This window comes from Python bivittatus, unplaced genomic scaffold (assembly GCF_059951505.1).
Source record: "Python bivittatus isolate LINGU-HERP-01145 unplaced genomic scaffold, Pbiv_v1 ctg000070_np1212, whole genome shotgun sequence".
NCBI classification, from domain to species: Eukaryota; Metazoa; Chordata; class Lepidosauria; order Squamata; family Pythonidae; genus Python; species Python bivittatus.
The window spans coordinates 5,034,408-5,053,576 of record NW_028277034.1 but is presented as its reverse complement, the minus strand read 5'-3'; the positions used below and the strand labels follow the sequence as shown (position 1 = coordinate 5,053,576).

Below are 19,169 nucleotides of genomic sequence, written 5' to 3'. Positions count from 1 at the left end.
TGGGTAGAAATGGGTGCACCTTCTCCGTCAAATGCACTTGTATCCAAGATTTCCAACGACAATGTTTGTGACAGGCAAAATATTATTTTTACCCAGAGAATCGCAATTTATAATTTGAGTTGTAATAGAACACAATCGTAACTGTCCATCTATCCCTCTGAAGGCTGTAATGGACGAAGGCAGCCTTACAACACATTCACTTAGGATCTCACCTGCAACAGCCCCTGATGATAAAGTCGCAACAAGCGGAGTCTTCGTTTTGGGGTTGATTTGAGCTAGACATGTGAAAAGCAAGCCATCCGCTGCCATAGCATAGATTACACGAGGCATGGGAAAAATGGATCCAAGGAGACTGAATAAAAAGCAAAAGAACATGCAACATGGCCAACACCAATTCATGCAATTCATTATAGAAAAGCGAAACAATGCTAATTAACAGAAAGTGATTTGGAACATGTGACTTTGGCAAAGGGTGATATGGTATACAAGACATACTACAGTTAAGATACAAGTTCTCTGAATCTCCCATTGATTTTTAAATGGTATCTAAAATACTATATTAATATGCAGACCTATATTATAGTCTAAGGCCTTTTGGAAGGCATTATAGTCTGGTTCCAACATCTGATTCAGATCATTTATTTTCATGGATTGAATATCAGATTCACCCCAATCTCATTCATCATACAGACTATATAATGTAGGTCATGATCAATGCGTGCTAACATTTTCCTCAACATCTGGAGATGTTGGACAATATCACACTGTAGTATATTTGTACTTGTTCTTATTTATCTTGTTTCTTTTCTTATTCATATTGTATTCTATTTTGTTTATTCTATTGTGCACTGCCCAGAGTCATTCTGGAGTCAGGCAGTGCCTAAATCAAATAAATTATTATTGTTGTTATTATAGTATAGGTTTGTGTTGATATCTACTATATTGTCCTTTATATCATTCTGGTCTATGAATAAAGTTTGTTTCAAATAAAAACACATCTGACAGTGTCAATAACCAAACCCAAATTATTTTTCCCCCATCTAGCCAATGTAAGTGTATTATGGCCATATCAACCAGACTTGTGATGACTGGTCAAAAAGCTTTAAGAAGAAAAAAAAAGAGATTATCCTAATTAATTATTGTGAACATGCTGTATGATACATGAGATATTTCCTACAAGTATGTTTATAAATTGGGGAGAAATATCTTGATTTAATTCTCTGAAGGTGAATAATGACTGGTTCTACAACCATAAAGTTTGCAATAAAATATTCACAACTACCTCAATTTTATGGATCCAATTCAGCAGATCTTTGGGTGCAATGGACAAAATATGAATACTGTTTCATCAAACAACTGATCTGTCTAGTGTTTGCTGAATCAGTTTAGATAATTTATATAGATTTGGCTTTAACCAACTTTCAGCTTCAATGGACACACCTTCCCAATTTTACCTTAAAATTAAAGCTTTACTTTAATAACTAAAGTAACTTGTGTTTTCACTGTAGTTTTTCCAAAATAATGTACCAATAGGATATATCTTGGAATAATGTAATTAAGCATCATCATATCTTGAACAATTGCATCAGGCAGCAGAATTAAAAACAGGCAACAAATATCCTTGCAGTCATTAAATTCTTACCCACAAATATCAATAACAAATGACATATTAAATAAGTTGAAATGACATGCCATTCTCTTTAAATAGAATGGTCTATTATATAACCTTCAATGAAGACTAATCCTATCAACAGTGAACTTTATGAAGTTTCATTTTGCAGTACGTTTCTTTTATTTCTCCTCATTACTAGTTATATGGAACTTGAGCATAATTAATGGAAGAAAAGAATTATACTTCTTATTCTTTGACCGTGGTTTGTGAGATACTTTTTAAATAACAAAAGCAATTTTTAAACAGCTAAGGAAACTTTTTGATCTAATGCAGACATAACATTTCTGGGGTTTTTTTTAGCCATGTTTAAGACTGATATTATGATATGAAGTTGCACGCCTCCATTCTCTCATTTCTAACCTTTCCAAGTCATACTATGGAATTCCACAATATTTGTGCCAACATTAATCAGACTGTCTTTTAACCAGGATTTACAAAGTCACTGCAATTAAAATCTGGTTACAAGGACAATCTCGATTAACATTAAGAAATAAATAAATGAAACACAATGGTTAGAACAATCTAAACAAGGGAAATGGAGACCATAACATTACTGTAAGTTCTAATCTTATCATTATGGTTCATATATTAGGAATATCATGTCTACATTAGAATGGGCAACTTAATTAATGTTAGCATGCTGAAGAGACTGTTTACACATATTGACAGCATATGCCAATTTAAAATATATTGGCTAATAGCCTCAGCATTATTAGCAAACAGGCTTATGGAAGCATTAGGAAGCTAGTGCATTGCTGCTATTTTAAACCAAACGTTGTATCTGCAAATTTGCAGATACGAGTATTTAGACTAGTACTGTAGTGAACCTTTGTTCTACATTTTTTCCAGCCAATCTTCAATGTTACGGAATATTGTTTTTAAAAAAAATATTTCAAAGAAGAATAAAATTTGGTGAATCTATAGTGGTGATATACATGTTATTGCATTTATCCAAGTTAAATAGCCAAGGTATTTCCTGTATTTCATTGCACGATTGTCTCCTTAGGATCTACAGCCTAAAGTTTTCCCACCTTTCAATTACATCTGGGAAAAAAACCAGTGCTTTTGTTTTGTATTGCCAGATTAAGCAGTAGCAGCTAGGGAGGCTGCAGAAGGATGGAAAGTTCTGGAATAGGAAAAAATATACAATACAATCATAAAGTTCAAAAACGTGATCAGAAAAATTCCACACTAAATGAGTATATGTGGCAGTAACGAGAAAATGAGACAGAAAAACGGATGTGTCTTTCACAGGAGAAATAAAGTTCAGAAATAAATTCAGATTTCTGTTTGATATCAACTGAAACCACATTTACTTTAAACTAAAACAGGAGGGCTGGTTTCAGTAATATGTAGAATCTTTGGGTTGCTTTGAACCTTATATTTTTAATAGGAAAACTGTATCAGCAGACAATGCAACCAGAATGTGCACTTTCTGAGGCAAAATCTGATGCAGCTATTAACACTTAAAAGCAAATATTTTAGGAATTTCCATTGAATAATTCTAAAAAGAACTGGACTCTTCCTGGTTTTGCTGCAGTTTTTGACAGATCTTTTCAATCAATCTCTTAGTTTTTAAAAAATGGGGCTGAGCAAAGACCTGAAGTGTATTGATACTATCCACTATGCATAGTTTGTATTATTCTAGCATACTTTTTAGACTATATTTATCAGATTGTGACTGTCTAGCTGAATAAATAGTGCACTCATTCACTTCTTCATACTAAGTAGCATAGAGATTAAAAACTTATCGTCATGTTACCCAGCAGAATTTGAGGTACAATGTTTATAACAACTATTCATAACAACTCTGTTTTATACATGTAATGAATTAAAAATTTAAGCAGCCTTATTTCCTCACTCAAATTATTTACTGACAATTTCTTAATTTTCCTTATTTTACCTTGTTGATAAAGCACACAGAGATCCCACTGCTACAAGGTATTTTGCTGGACCCCATCCAACATACTCAAATGCTACAGGGAGAGGACTTTTCTCATCAATTAAGTAGTATGGCATCATAAGTGTTAAAGCAGCTGAAACTCCAAAGTAGGCCAGAAAACAGACAAGTAGAGATGCTACAATTCCAATAGGTATGGCCCTCTGGGGATTCCTAACTTCTTCCCCTATGGAGAGAAAAAAATACAACTACAGTAAATATGAAATGTGGAAGTTGTTGGGATTTAGTACCCAGATGAAAAAAGGTCAATAAGAAAGAAACATCTAAGAAGATGTACCCAGAACAACAATTATCCAAATCTACTGGAAAACTTATTTCTAGTTGCAATGGTTAAAAAATATTCTTGACTAAAAACAGCAGGGAAGTGTGCTCATCTATTTGATTTAGAGCACATACCTCATGCATGTTTATTCAGAAGACGCATTGTGGTCATGCCTACTCTCAAACTCACTGGCTGACTTTGGGCCACTCAATCTCTCTCAGCACAATCTACCACACAGGCTGTTGTGGAAATAAAATGGAGAACTGCTTATGAGCTACCTTCTAGAAAAGAAGAAAAAGGTGAGACCTAAGTCTAACAAATAAATAAACAAGTTGGTCATTGCAGCTTGGATACTATTAGCATTGGGAAAGTACATGAAGAACCTTTATGGAGAAAAAAAGAACTGCACAGAATGACAAAGCTCTCTCGACAGCAAGTTGTTTTGCTGTTCTTGCTGTGTTAGACTGAAGCACTGCAATGGCCTCTCTGTGTGAAATCTACTGCTGTCTTCCAAGAAGAGATTATACCAGGTGGCAAATTTACCTCTCCAACCTTATTCCTTGTCTGGATTTAAAAAACAGCAGCTAATCCTGTAATTATCACTACTGTTGTAAAGATATGGAGCTTCCAGCCTTGCTCTTTCAAAAGGGGAATTATCAGTGGGGTGAAGTAATACATGGTATTTTTTTTTCCCCAAGGAAGTTTCACATACTGGGAATTCAGTGGGACCTCCATCTGTGTAAAAATAGGATTCTCCCTTAAAGCAGAACACATCCATACTTTCGTCCAACATGGTTCTGGGAGCAACCAACAACATTTCAGACAGAGATCTCAATCTTAGTGCTAATGTTGCTTCAACTTGAGATATTATAAAGCAAAGAGCATATCATGCATGTATTCCCCAACGAGATATGAGGAAATATGCAACTATTAAGAGTTCAGAAGATACGCACAATAGGTCAAGTACATCTAAGTTACAATTTCCATTAAAACATCAAAATTTTAAAACCTTACCGGTAGTTGCAATGCAATCAAATCCTATGAAAGCATAAAAGCAGGTCGCAGCACCAGCTAGCGTTCCAGTAAAGCCATATGGCATAAAGCCACCAACTCCAAATATACTTGTCACATTCTCAGAGGATGACAGATTCCTAAATATACAATTAATAATTTACAAGAACTTTAGCTATTAATCACTTATTGTGGCTATCAAATCATCTTAAAGCAATGTAGAATGTTATTCTCTTTCAACAGTTGTGGCACTCCATATATTGGTGATGTTAACCCAGCAATATCACAAGTACCAGAGTTTCCTGCCTTCTTCATGGATCTTCAAATCCACTTCATAAGGTAGTATGACTGGCAAAGTCTCCTGATAGAAATGAAACTTTTCTTCCCTGTTTCGTCTAGAGTATCAGTGCTCCCCAAATGCATCAATTTTTTTCTATAATCCTGCAAATTCTCATTATTTATACCTAGATGAAGAGGGCCTATACATTGTTATAAAAGGGAATGGCAGATCTGTGGCAGATCTTCCATAACAGCTGTGATTTCTTTTTAAGACTTATCAAATGAAAAACAGAATCACATTACAAAGCTCAAAGGGTATTAATTCACAGGATTCTTCCCAGTTTTAGTGGTAAGACAACAAAGAGGAGAAATGAAGACTAGTGTTGCTTGTAACTTCCCTGAGTTGAGGGGGAAGATCTGAAATGATTGGTCGAACCCAGTCCCATCTTCTGCCTGGTCAGGAACCCTAGGTATTTCCCATGTCCAGGCAAATAAAATTGCAACTTCAGTCCAAACCTTGCTGTGTGAAGTAAATGGGAGTACATTATATGTCCCCAATTCTTATTTTTTCAAAGGGATACTATCCATTAACACTGTAATTTAGCATGTACAAGGCAAAAACATGTACACACAAAAACATAAAGAAGATTGTACAAAGTAGCATGCTTGTCCCTTAACCCACCCCCACACTTTATGCTACTTGAAGCAATAAATCAAACTTCAGTTTCATTTGGGTAAATTCCTGAATTTAATATCTAATAATGATATTATATAAATTCCTGAATTTATTCTTAAGTTGAAACCAGGAATTTAACATAACTTTAATTACTTAATTATGCCTACAAAATAACCCAGGATTTGTTATTCACTGGTAAAAGATCTCCCTTGGGTCAAGCATGACTCCAGTGACTTCACAGATACATCCATGTAGTCTTCTTGGCAACAATATGGAAATGGTTTGTCACTGCCTTCTTCTGAGACTTTAAATTTTCCAACCCAGCCCTTAGCTCTGGGATTTCCTTGTAGTTTCCCACCCAAATCTCAATCTGCTTAGTTTTTCAAGGTCAGCCAGGTGCCACCACTACTGTAGTTTGATAAGAACTACTGTCTTTTATGTTATGATTCCCAATTTGTATATAACAACAAGCTAAAAATCTACCCAAAGGAATGTTATCTCTGGCTTATTATAAGGGAAAGAGAGAGCCAGCCAAGCAAGCTTTGTATTTTGCTTAGGTTTCCTACAATATCCAATGAGGAACTAAAACACTGCCTTCCAAAGAAAATCTGGCCATACTGCATTCCAAAGAAGAAATAATGTTACTGGATTGGGTCACAATCCATTCCTACACCCATAATTCCTAATCTATCTGCAATCCCTGTTCCCCTGCATCCTCCATCACCAGACATCAAATATGAGAGATAGAATTTTCATAGCCTCCACCCAGTCTTCAGTATACCATCCATATCAGGTGGGAGGCTACATGAACCAAATCTGGGCTGTGGACAAAGATTCCTAATTTTTACTTTCGTGTGATCTGTAAATGCTCTCAAAACAGAAAAGACGAGAAAAAGAAAGGGAATACAGAACAAAAAAGCCCATATTACTTAATTTCTGCAGTATAGTTTATCAGAAATTCTTCAGTTTTCTTCCAGTTATTAATGTTGCCTTTCACAAAACCAGAAATCATAACGAAGAGCAGGACCAAGATGTTAATAGCAGTGAAGACTTTATTCACCCATGCAGATTCTTTTACTCCAAATGATAAAAGTCCTATAAAACAGATGTTTTAATCACAAACAAGATTTCTTAATGTTCCTAATACAATTACCATTAATTAACCATATTGTGTGTCTAATACTTATTAACACCCACTCACTAAGCTGAAAATTGGACACAAAAATATACTTGTCCATGCATATAATATGCACAATGTAAGCCTCCATTGGATGTATATGCATAGTGTCTGGTTCCTGTAATACTGCCACTTAACCTCTGAGCTAGAAGGACTGTGGAAAACATAGGTATGCAGACTGCTAATATCATCAGATGCAGATAATGCATTATCCATACTATAGGCAGCACTGGGTTTTGAGCTGCTATGAATACAAGTAGGCCTTGTTTAATGACTGCCCTGTTTAGTGACAATTCACAGTTACAATGGTGATGAAAATGTAACTTTATGACTAATCCTTGTATTTATGACCTTTGCAGATCTGTAAAGCAAAGGAAAGCTGGAGTAAGATCATAAGCAGGGTTGCAGTTTCACTTAGCAACTGCTTCACTTAACAACCGAGTGCCTGATCCCAATTGTGGTTGCTAAACAAGGACTACCTGTATACAACTGTTATTCTGATGAATATATGGAGAAACCCCAAACACAGTCATTGACAAATAAACAAAGGGCCTAAAAGAAGCCCTTTACCTAAAACTGCTATTAAAAACAAAATTAACCACTTAATTTTTAATGCAGTAGAATAATCCAGGTGTAAATGGATACATTTGAAAAATGGACTGATTCATAGATTTGCAGCACAAGATTAGAATTTTGACTGCAATTACCTAAATCAGATTGTATTCTTGTACATGCCATATATAGTACATGCAAAACGATATAAAATATGCTAAAGTATGTATGATGTGCCAAAGCAGTATTTAAAAATTTAAAGATTCATCTACTAAATAAGATTTTCACTTAACAGAGATTATTGTAAAAGAAAAATGAACATTAAGCGTACTATACCTGCTAGGAGCAATATTAGACACACTGCAAAAAAATCAGGATATTCTGCTAGACCAGAATAATTCATTCTAAAGTAGGTTCTGAAAAAATAACCAATTTGTTTTCCAAGAAGTTCATCAAAGGTTCCACTCCATGCTCTTGCGACACTTGAAGTACCTTTAACATAAGCAACAAAAATGTGATATATTTGGCAGATCACAAGGGCATCACTGAAACTCTCGACAACAAATTCACTGTAGTAACATAGCATCATCCAGTCTTTTAAAGTTGTTATGAAATCCTATAATGATGTTATCACGCTAATTTCAAAAAACCTTTCTAGTCTTATGCCTAAACCATCTTGCTAAAATGACACCAAATGAAAAGGAACCGTAAATTGTTCATTCATATTCCAAAGGCGTCCAACCTTTTATGTGCAAAGACTCTGTAATTGGCCATGGGGAAAATAAAAAATGTAAAACTCAAAACTCTGGAAACACATATGGACACACTCACCATGAACACTAGAAGAACAATGCAATTCTTTCATTGCCAAATACTGGGAGCAGATTACACTACCAAATTTCAATGGTGAATAAATAGCATAAGGGCTATGAGGACTACACGTAGCCTGTAGGCAGCTTATCCCTTATACAGATACAGAAATAAAGATATTAGTGCTGCGCAGAGCTTCAGAAGTAATTAGGAAAAGCTGCTTCAGAGTGGACAGAGGCATAAATGTAGCAGTCTTACTTTATAATAAATATTCATATGAATATCAAAACAACCTTTTAAAAGTCAAAGCATAACCGTTTGAAAGTGAAGACCAACACTTCTGGTAAAAAAATCAGTTCAAACGTGAAACAGACCTCATATCTTTAGTATACACACACAGGTACAACTCATTGTAAGGGATATAAGTTGACAGCATTGCTTCACTTCTCCGATATTCCACACCGGGCTACATGAATAGATTTTTCCTCACACAACAGAATTTACTGACCAAATTTGGGGGAGATGGGGTTCATCCAAAGAGGATAGGTTATTTTATCAGTAGATTTAGATAGCTGGATGCATGCTATTTAAAGTAAAAAAGCAGGGGGGGGGAGGTGTGTTAACTGGAAAAAACATTTTAGCTTTAAACTTTTTTAAAATATGTAAACAACTATACACAACTGTAAACAACAACTGCACACTATACTGAATGTGTCTTGAATTATATGAAAGCTCCTTGTCCAACAGAGCAATGTCCATGTCAAACTGACACTTCTTTAAAAAGAAAAAAGAGAAGAACTAAGAGAAAGTGAAGCTGTATCTATTCTGGTACGGAAAAAATAGGAACAGTAACCACACTACTGATAATGTGTGGACATCTTCCAAGATGTGAGTGAATGACCCATACAAATTCCACAATAAATAGCTTTAGTAACTGAAGCTGGTTTAATTAAATCATGCTTGATGAGATACTCACTGAGATAAGGAAAAATATAGTATATTAAGCAGACTACAGAGATTCACAATTTTACTTATTTGTGTCATATATTTGTAAAAGCTTCTTACCTCTTAAGAATGGCATGTAATACATGAACATTGTGCTCCAAATAATAATCAGAAAGAATAATGGTACCTCCTACAATCTGCTACTTTTATACTTTAAATTCTACATATTTTTGTTCATTCACACTATCCTACATAACAAATCCTACATCAATTGTTCATTCACACTAGTGCCTGAAAAATCAGATCATGTAACCAACTTATATACTATATTCAATCCTATGTACTAAGAAAGTCAAAGTGTTGAAGGTATTTGGTTTCCAGAATTTCTGCAGGAATTCAAGACCTATATTTGAGTTCTAAGTATCTGCTACTTAGCTCAAATATCGTTTCTATCTCATCATCCCAGAGAAACACTGCAACATATAATGAGTTAAAGCCCTTCTCATATTGCTGCCTGCTGCGTTCCGTCCTATCCTCACCACTGCCAACAGACAGGTCAAGGTCAAATACATTTTAGAGTATGTATAGATCTGCCTCTCTCCCCCTCTGGCTCCCTCATCAGTCAGAAACGGTAGAGGCTTACTCAAAGCAATCAGCAGCAGCCAGGATGCAAAGCCAGAAGGCTGCTGTTGAATTTTCCCTATAAACCTGACAACTTTCAGACATACCTATAACGTAGGACAAAATGAGATTCCAGCCAGTGATAAAAGCCCAGATTTCGCCAACCGTTACATATGTGTATAGATACGCGGAACCAGTCTTTGGAACACGAGCACCAAATTCTGCATAACAGAGTCCAGCCATCACGGAAGCTAGGGCTGCTATGAGGAAAGAAAGGACAATACTAGGTCCAGAATCTGCTTTTGCAACTTCTCCAGCAAGAACATAAACGCCAGCACCAAGGGTGCTTCCTACTCCTAAAGCGATAAGATCCACAGTTGATAAACAGCGGCATAGCTTGGAATCTTCAAGGCTGTCCCCAGTGACGATTTTTCTCCTCAACAGACACCGAGCAAATGACAAAGCTGGGCCACAGGTCATCATGTTGGATGAAAAAGCCTGAAAAATGAAGGAGATGACTGTAATACAAAAAACCCAAAATATCATCTTCAGATTCATTATAACACAACAATTTGTGTACAGCAAATGCTTGTTCTAACAGACTTACGGGGGAGAGGGGTATCTGTAAAAACCAAATGTCTGTTAAATCCAAATGAGATTTTACACACAAGTGTTTTAAATATTTTGTACAAGTTTAAAACGGTGAACAAGATTTTAGCTATGGACAGATGTTGCCCATTGTGTCCAGAGTCTATTAAACCAAGGTCCATTCAATCAAAGGTTTGCTATAGTTAAGTAAAATTATAGTTTACACACAGTAAATAAGAAGTGGCACAAAATTAAGTGATTATTCCTATTTTCAGTTAGGTTGACTACTGAAAATATACTCTAATATGTTGAAGCTTAAGAAGACAACTGGTGGCTCAGCATTTGGTCTAATCTCTCATATTATGTTTTTCCTAATGCACATTCTTTTCACAAGCAGGAATTCATTGTATCTATCCAATCAAGTCTCCCCTACAATGTATGCATCTATAGATGCTACTCCAAAAGCAACAGTGTGTAAAATGGCTTTAAGATCTGCTTCGTTTGCAACTGGATTTGGGGGACATGTCATTGGCAGAGAGGAATTACCAACAAAACCTTTCTCAATGAGCATGGAAAGAGGAAACATTTACGATCCCTATTGCCAAGGTCTTTCAAAATGGACCAGGTCAATGCACCACACTTTAGCCATTACCTACAGCCTGATTAGCCATATTCAACAATGATACAACAATCTGCTCCTTTTTATTATGGTGTCAAATAAAAACATTCTCTACAGGCTCACATATTCCTGCTTCCTGAGTCTGCAGGATCTTGCTCCTTTCACCAAAGCGATGAAGGCAGTGTTGCACATAAACATGTCATTCTGAGTGACACATCCACTCTATTTTAACATAGTGTGATTATCACTATGTTAATAGTGATTATCACATATCAAATCATGTATAATTCCTGTAACATTTTAAAACAGTTAATTGCTTTACCTGCATTACTTTTAATTGGGTGGTTTGGTAAGATAAGACTATGTCACAATTATAAACTGAAAAGACTATGATTCTACCACAAAAAAGCTCTCTCTGTTGTAGCTTATTAAACATTCCCATTGCAGCCTTCATCATCTAAGTATGAAATAATTTTCTTCTCACACCTAGCTATTATATAATCTACACAATTCTCATAAGAAACTATACATCATAGCAGAGAATGAGAAGGGAGCTTTGAGTCACTCTTGACTCCTGGCAATTACATGGACAAGTCCATGAAGTTTTCTTGGTAACATTTTCGGAAGTGGTCTTTTTCCTGCGGCTGAGACAGACTGACTGGCCCAAAGTGGGCTTCCATGCCTAAATCAGGATTAGAACTCAGGTTTCTCTCTTTCTAATCCAGTGCCTTAACCCCTAGATTAAACCAGCTAGCTACTGTGTCCTCTTTCTCCCTAGCATGGGACTCCCAAACAGCTAAAATAAATAGTGCTGTTGCTTCCCATTCTGAGTCTCAGATACCTGCTCTCAAAATAGCACATGTAGCAAGTTTTCTAGCATCCAAAATCAATATTTTAAATTGTAATCTGTGGGATCAGTTTCTCAATCAACAGAACAATCTCTCTTAATGGAACAGATTCTCACACTTCCAGAATCTATTCCAAAGGATCCACAACCCTGCAGTAAGGACGGAAACATGAACTGTAAAATACAAATTGTACAAACACCCCCATAATTCTGCATATAACTCTTTGCAGGGGAATGCAATTGTGATTATGTGACTGTTTTATGGCTGTATGAGTCAAGGCTGTTACTATAAAATGTGTGTCATTAGCAAACAACTCTCTTTCCCATAATCCATCAATCTGTTATCTTTTTAAAAATTGTTAGGTCCTGAGCCTTCTCCTCTCCCACATCTTCCAACCAGACCAAACCCATTTTTAAGTTATAGGAGAAAAGCTAGCTTGAAGTGTTATTCACAAAGCTCATTTGTTAAGCTATTGTCTTTCTTAAAATATTTACAAAATAGTTTGTACATTTCCCATTGTACCACATTTATTGATCCTACTAAATGCTACTATAAAATATCAATTGTGTAATCCTAAAAAAATTTCTTCTACAGTTAGTTTCACTGAGGTTAGTAAAATATATTTTCAAGTAAACGTTCTTGGGAACGTTTAGTAGTCTCCGTCTACTAAAGTGAGTTTAAAAAAGTCCCTTTACAAAATATTGAAAATAATGTTTAAAAAACTTTGCAGAACTTTTAAATCATTCCAGTAGTATCCTTAAATAAGTTTAACTGCAGCATATTTAGAAATAATTTAAACTTCCAGGATTAAAATATTAATTTTTGCTTCTTTTGAATGTTTACACTACACAAAGTGATACTAGAATATGAATATGCCAGATGTCACATTTCTAATCAACATTAATAAGAAAACATCTTTAGAAGAAACAGATTTGTTAGGAGGAGCAAGCATTCCACATTCAGCAGGTGGGTAGAAGAGAATCTCCAGAAAAGTATTTTATTTATATTTTTCTTTTTTGATGCAACTTTATGCTTAAATGCTATTTTCTATCAGCAATCCGTTTTATGAATATTTCTAAGTTACCGATCCATTTATATCAAATTGAGATTTAACACTCCATCTTACTTAGAAGGGACATTTTTTTTTGCAAACCTACTTCAACATAGATTTATTTTGAGCCCAGCCTTTACTTACCTGACAATAATATTCAAGTTTTAAGAGTTCTGTATCATTCAGGCGTAGAGCAGTAAGAAAGATGTGAGCTTCGGGAAGATTTTACTTAGATAACTGCCTTTTAAAAAATTGAAAGGGTAGGTTGTGTGAAGCTGCTTGCTTTCAGGGGGTGGAGAAAAATCAGCTACAGGTGATTGGATGGCACCGACCTTACCCACCTTTTTGGCAAACAAAAAAAGCTATGCTATTCATTTAAGTCATTTAAGAAGCCACACCGGCTTCTTTTCCTGTTTAAAAAGCAAGCTGGGCGTTTGTTAAATGTAGGTCCGCAAATGTGAGACTAAGAATTATGCATGTTTAATATTGATTAATATTGTAATTGATTGAACTGGTAAATCTATAAACACTCTACAATTCATTCCAGCTTATACATACTCAGTTGTGCTAAACCATGAAGATAAATTTCTTATGGGGAGCAATGCAATGCTAAGACACTACCCCCTGTGAGCTGCCACACTATTGTTAAGGAAAGTTCAACACCATTAGGCTTCAAAAACTATCAAACATAAATAATGAGGCTTGACAATTATTTTCCTTGGTTGATGGCCTCGCACTGTCAGGCAAAACCCTGACTTATTTAAACAGACTTCTAAACAGATCTTGGCTTCTTCAGTACTATTCTGTGTTCATAATTTACATTTCTAAATTAATTACATTTTTAATCAGGAGCCAATTCTGCTTGCTCTTACCCAATATTAATTTGATATCCCTTTAAAATTTGAGGAGCTGCTCTTTTTACTATGGATTTGGATAACTGGCATTTTTATAGTGCAGGTATAAATCTAATAAATATATTTTACCTATTGCTAATTCAGAATTGGGGATCTTCTGGCCCACAGGCTGGATGAGGTCTTCCCATCCAGTCCGTTGAAACGCCTATTTTGCTTCTAAAACATACAGCCAAGGGTTATCTGCAGAGCAAAGAAGCTAAGCCATATACTCCATGGCTATACGGAGTCACCAAGAAAGAGACACTGGGTTTTGTTGTGGAGGACAAGATCTGTTAATAGAGGCAATTGAGATTCTTCCATTGTCACTGAACACTGTTGTCCATGGAGGCAATGTTCTGGAGAGACAATGACTTTGTGAGGCCACCCAAAATATTTTGGGAATAAATCTGGCCTTTCAGCCAGTTGAAGCCAAGCTACAAGTAAAAGTGGCAGGTATGTATTCCTTTATATGTGGTCAAGAAAAGATACGTTAAAAAGTGACACTTTTTCTAGCCATTAATCAGTTTTTAGCATCCTAAAGATTACTCCACTGTGGGCCATCAGATCCTGCTCTCATTTCTGAGGAGGTATGCCTGAATCAGAGCAAAAGACTTGGAGAAAAGCAGTAAAGTTCAGGTTAGTGGAGAGAGAAAGTTCTTAACTTCCCATGCTAAAGAAAGATACCACGATACCACCCCTGTTGTTTTAATGGAACAGAACAATTAAGTTCTCACACATAACACAGATGTTTCAGCCAATTATAGTTGCAGTTCCAAGACATATGGAGGATGCTAGGTTGAGAAAAGTTGTTACAGAGTGAGATAAAGTTTCCTTTGAGTCAAGCTCAGTTCCTGAAGATTTCATGGACACATCAAGTGGTTTTCTTGGAAGCCAAGCTGAAGTGGTTTCCCACCACTGCTTCCTGGGATTTTTTTTTTTTTCTCACTTCCCAAATGAGGCTATTCCTGGTGGCCTTCCATTCAAGTACCAACCAGGTTAACATGGGTTAGCAATTTCCAGATCAAACAAAATCAGCAAGGTGCTTCCTCCAATTGTCAGTGAGACTATGCTTTTATGCCATTTTTTTGGCAGAAATCCTTAAGACATCATTACAAATTGCATGATGAACTGGGGATCCATAGATTTGAGACTATGCTTTTAGCACTGGCAGAAATCCTTAAGACATCATTACAAATTGCATGATGAACTGGGGATCCATAGATTTGAACATAGAATTGCAATGACCATACATCTACCATCTGCATGAACAGCGAATGCACAATAAGGATGAAATAGAGGAAGGGCCTCTTCCTGTTTTTGTACTAAGAACCGTGCAAAGGAATATAGCAGCCAACAGCCATACTAATTGAGAATATGAGAACTGAAGTCAACTCATCTGAAGGTCATCAGGTCAGGGGAAGGTTTTATTGTAGCATATAACAGTAAATACTCCAAGATGAGCTTGACTTCTGACTGATGCATGGACATGTCCATGTAATTTGCTTGGTAATAATACAGGAGTAGTTTGCCACTGTCTTCTTCCAGAATGTTTTTCCAATTTCTAACCTATAACCTGGCATTTTCTAATGGTCTCCCATACAATACTAAACAGACCCTGCTTATCCCTAACGCAGATAACCCAGAAAATTTCTTCTCTCCTCACCACTAATCCAAACCTTCATGGCCAGAATAACTTTATTTGACAGTTTTTTCCCCAACCTACTGCTTCAACCATTTCTCTTTTTAGGAAAAAAAAATCAATCGCATGAGCTAGAAGGGGAAGTTTGAATGAGAACTTATTGTACAACTGCCATTTATACAGATCTAGGTCACAAGAAACCAGTAGGGCTTTCAGGAAGGTAGAATCACATTATAGGGTCCCAGAAACTTCATCTGAATGCCATAAATTCAGAAGACTAAAACCCGGGTCAACAGTGCCGAGCAAGTATTGGAAAATCACTTGACTTTACTCTAACTTACGCATTCTACTCAGAGGTAAATCCCACTAACCTCAGTGGGTTTACTCCCAGGTAACTGGTGTAAGATCTGGTGCCTTCCAGAGCAATTCCATACAAGGTTTCCCCCCAAATAGTTCTGAATTTTTCCAAAGCAAATGATCTATTAACTAGGTATTTACTTTTAAGCAGTACAAAGTAAACAGTCTTTCCAGTGCACAAAGTTGTTAAATGACTGCAAGTCACAAGGCAAACTCACCACTGCACTCACACACACAATCAAAATGTTCCACTGCAGTCATGTTTATCTTGGGAGTAGCAAAATAGCATCTGTTGTTTTTGCCCCTCCATTAAGATTAAATCCTTGGATAATTACGTTCACATTTTTATCCCAGCATGCTTCCAATGCAGCATTTCATTCCAGCATGTTTTCCATTCAATACAGACTCTTCTATATTATTTTAGGTGTCTTCTATTTTAATACATTTACTGATCTGGGTTGCCTTGAGTACAGTTTCTGCAGGAAGATATTATATACATTATGCATTAAATAAATACCAAAACATAGTTTAATTAGAACTACTGTCATTTCTAGGAATCCAGGTAGTTAACAAACATACCTGGAATTAATCCTTATAGACTCTAACTGAAGGTAGTTGCTTAATGCATGTGATCTTACAGGGCAATCTTGGATAATTTCTTTGAACACAACTGGATTTAATTAAGTAGGTATGTACAGAAATTCACTGTCAAGCTGAAATCCCGACTCTGTTCATTCCTATTTATTTATATGTCTGCCCATCTTAACCAAATAACTCTGGGCAGCTAACAAGTATGTGCATAAAATAACATAATATAAAAGCAATAAGGCAATACATAATTCAAAATAACTGAGGCTCCTCATGAAACTGTCTCACAGCACCCAACAAAACATACATACCAGGCTTCACTAATATCCCGGCCCCAGAGCCTGAGGGAAAAGTCAGGTCTTCAAGGCATTCCAGATGGCCAACAGGGTTAGGACTATCCAGATCTTAAGGCTGTTCCAAAGGGCAGGTGTTGTGACAGAGAAGGCACCCTCCTGGGTCACATTAGATGACACTGTTTCAGAGAAGTGATCCAGAACATGCTTACCCTGCCAGACCTGGTGGGTTGAGCAGACACCACTGGAGGCTGGCAGTCCTACAGTAACCTGGCCTTGCGTCATGTACAGTTTTAAAGCTAAGAACCAGACCTTGAACTGAAACCAGAAATCTACTAGGAGTAAGTGCAGCTCATGCACAATTTTTATAGACAAGTATATATTTAATAATAGTAATAATTGATTAAACCTATATGCCACTTGATTCTCAACAACTCCGAAATTCTGCAAACTCTCACTTTTAAACATGTTTGCAGTACAACAATGTTGATAAGGACTGGGAAGGCAACTGATTGGGGCAACTGAGAAGAATTTTTATGCAATGTCACAAGCACTCTCACAAAACGGTAGTCATGAGGAGGGATCTGCTTATTTACAGAACTGCAATGGTAAGAACATAAGCATAAGCAGGGCCCTGCTGGATTGGACCCCTGGCCCATCCAGTCTAGCAGCCTGTTCTCACAGAGGCCAACCAACTGCACAAGGAAGCCCACTAGTCTCCCGGGAGATGGCCTTCAGAGCCAGTCACACTGCCATCAAGGCTAATGGCCACTGATCCCTGTAACTTCCATGAATCGCTCCAATCCTTTTTTGAAGCCAGCCAAGCTGGTGGCCAGCACATCTTGTAGTGAATTCCAAAGTTTAATTAAGCATTCCGTAAAAAAAAATTCCTTTGTCTTTCCTGATTCCAGGAGTAACCTCCAGAATGTTATTTACTATTCCAGGTTATCTTTTACTTTTCTTTCTACAGGGCTAGATGGAAAATCGCTCCAAGCAATTTCTAGATAAACTGAAGATGATAAAGAATGGGTAGTACTAATAGGATAATTCTTCACTGCAGGAAAGCAACCTTAACAAGCATAGTAAAAGAGGGAAGACAAAAGAGTTTGCAAAGGTGATCTGCGAAGTACGTCAGCATGTGGAAAAAGGTTTTCCTTGAAGTGTTAAGGCAGTCACTTCCTTAGAAGGTTCCTACTGCTCTGAAAGCTTTCCCCACTTCTCTGAGCATAAACACTTCCCTTGGGACTGCAATGGAGAGGTCTGTACATGCATGCAAGTGCAGGAGGCCTCTGAAGTGGCTGTGTGATCCTTCCAAGACTTGCTGTAATGGTTCAATGAGAGATGCCTGGCAAATCACATTTGTAAAGTGCATCTTTAAAATGCTTCACACAACTCCAAAAACTAAACCACTTCCGCTCATGAGTGATTAACAATGCATCAAGAGATTCAAAAGGTACAAGAATTATCACATGTTGTACAGAGAGGCAAATGAATGTTTGTGTGATCAAAGAGAACAATTTCTAGCAGCAACATCAGCCTTTTGCAAGCAGATAACCTTTAGTTAAATTGGAACTTGCAGTTCCAATAAAATCTGGAATGGTTTCAGACTTGGAGATAAGACTACACCAAATCATATCAATCATGAGAATAAATACACAAGGTCACCTTGCTCTAGTTTCCTATTATTTGCAACTTATTATAATTCTGCATAGTTATGTAACTCCAGTTATAATATATGCACAGTTTTCTTAAAATTTTTAAGCCAGTGATCAGCTTTTTGAGTACAAGTTGGCTCAGAAAAAAAAAATTCTAAACATTTCTGTGAGCTACAGCACCCTCCACACAAATCATAGTGGTTTGAAACCAATGAATAGCATATAGCTTTTAAATTAGTTAAATCAGAATTCTGAAATTTAACAGCTAAGAAAGCAGTATAAATGAATCCTTTGAAAAAACTCTCCAAGAATAGCATGCATGCTGTGTCTACTACCTTTAGAATAAGAAAATGCTTGATGAATTAATCAATACACAGTGTATTTTTTTTTTTTCATAACTCAAGATCACAGTCTTGGGCTGAATCAGCAGCAGCACTGCATCAAAATCCATGGGAAATTGTAGTTCTGCTTTAAGCAGCACTGGTCAGACTGTTCCTAATATGTCCACTTCTGATTGTCACAATACAAGGATGCTGAGGAACTGTAAAGAGTATAGAGAGGATCAACAAAAATGGTGAGGATGCGGGAGGCTAAGTCCTATGAAGGAGAATTAGAAGAACTGGGTATGTTTAGCACAAAGGTGGAAAGGTTAAGGAGAGACATGACATAATAG

The 19,169-nt window shown here is 36.5% G+C and overlaps 1 protein-coding gene across 4 annotated transcripts in view; it reads right to left on the bottom strand.

The window, feature by feature from the left end:
* The window catches only part of SLC7A2 (solute carrier family 7 member 2), a 41,734-nt gene that overhangs the window by 7,767 nt on the left and 14,798 nt on the right, over positions 1 to 19,169 (bottom strand). For 2 of the 4 annotated variants that reach the window (XM_007426904.3, XM_007426905.4), the window contains exons 2-7: positions 10,073 to 10,463; positions 7,926 to 8,081; positions 6,790 to 6,955; positions 4,909 to 5,045; positions 3,576 to 3,798; positions 213 to 352 (exon numbers count right to left, since the gene is read on the bottom strand). In XM_007426904.3, coding sequence (XP_007426966.2) covers positions 213 to 352; positions 3,576 to 3,798; positions 4,909 to 5,045; positions 6,790 to 6,955; positions 7,926 to 8,081; positions 10,073 to 10,448 — 1,198 coding nt within the window. In that variant the 5' untranslated portion in view covers positions 10,449 to 10,463. Of the gene's footprint in view, positions 1 to 212; positions 353 to 3,575; positions 3,799 to 4,908; positions 5,046 to 6,789; positions 6,956 to 7,925; positions 8,082 to 10,072; positions 10,464 to 13,215; positions 13,306 to 19,169 lie in introns of those variants that run through there. The other 2 variants (XM_025165865.2, XM_007426906.3) reach the window with 2 other exon arrangements.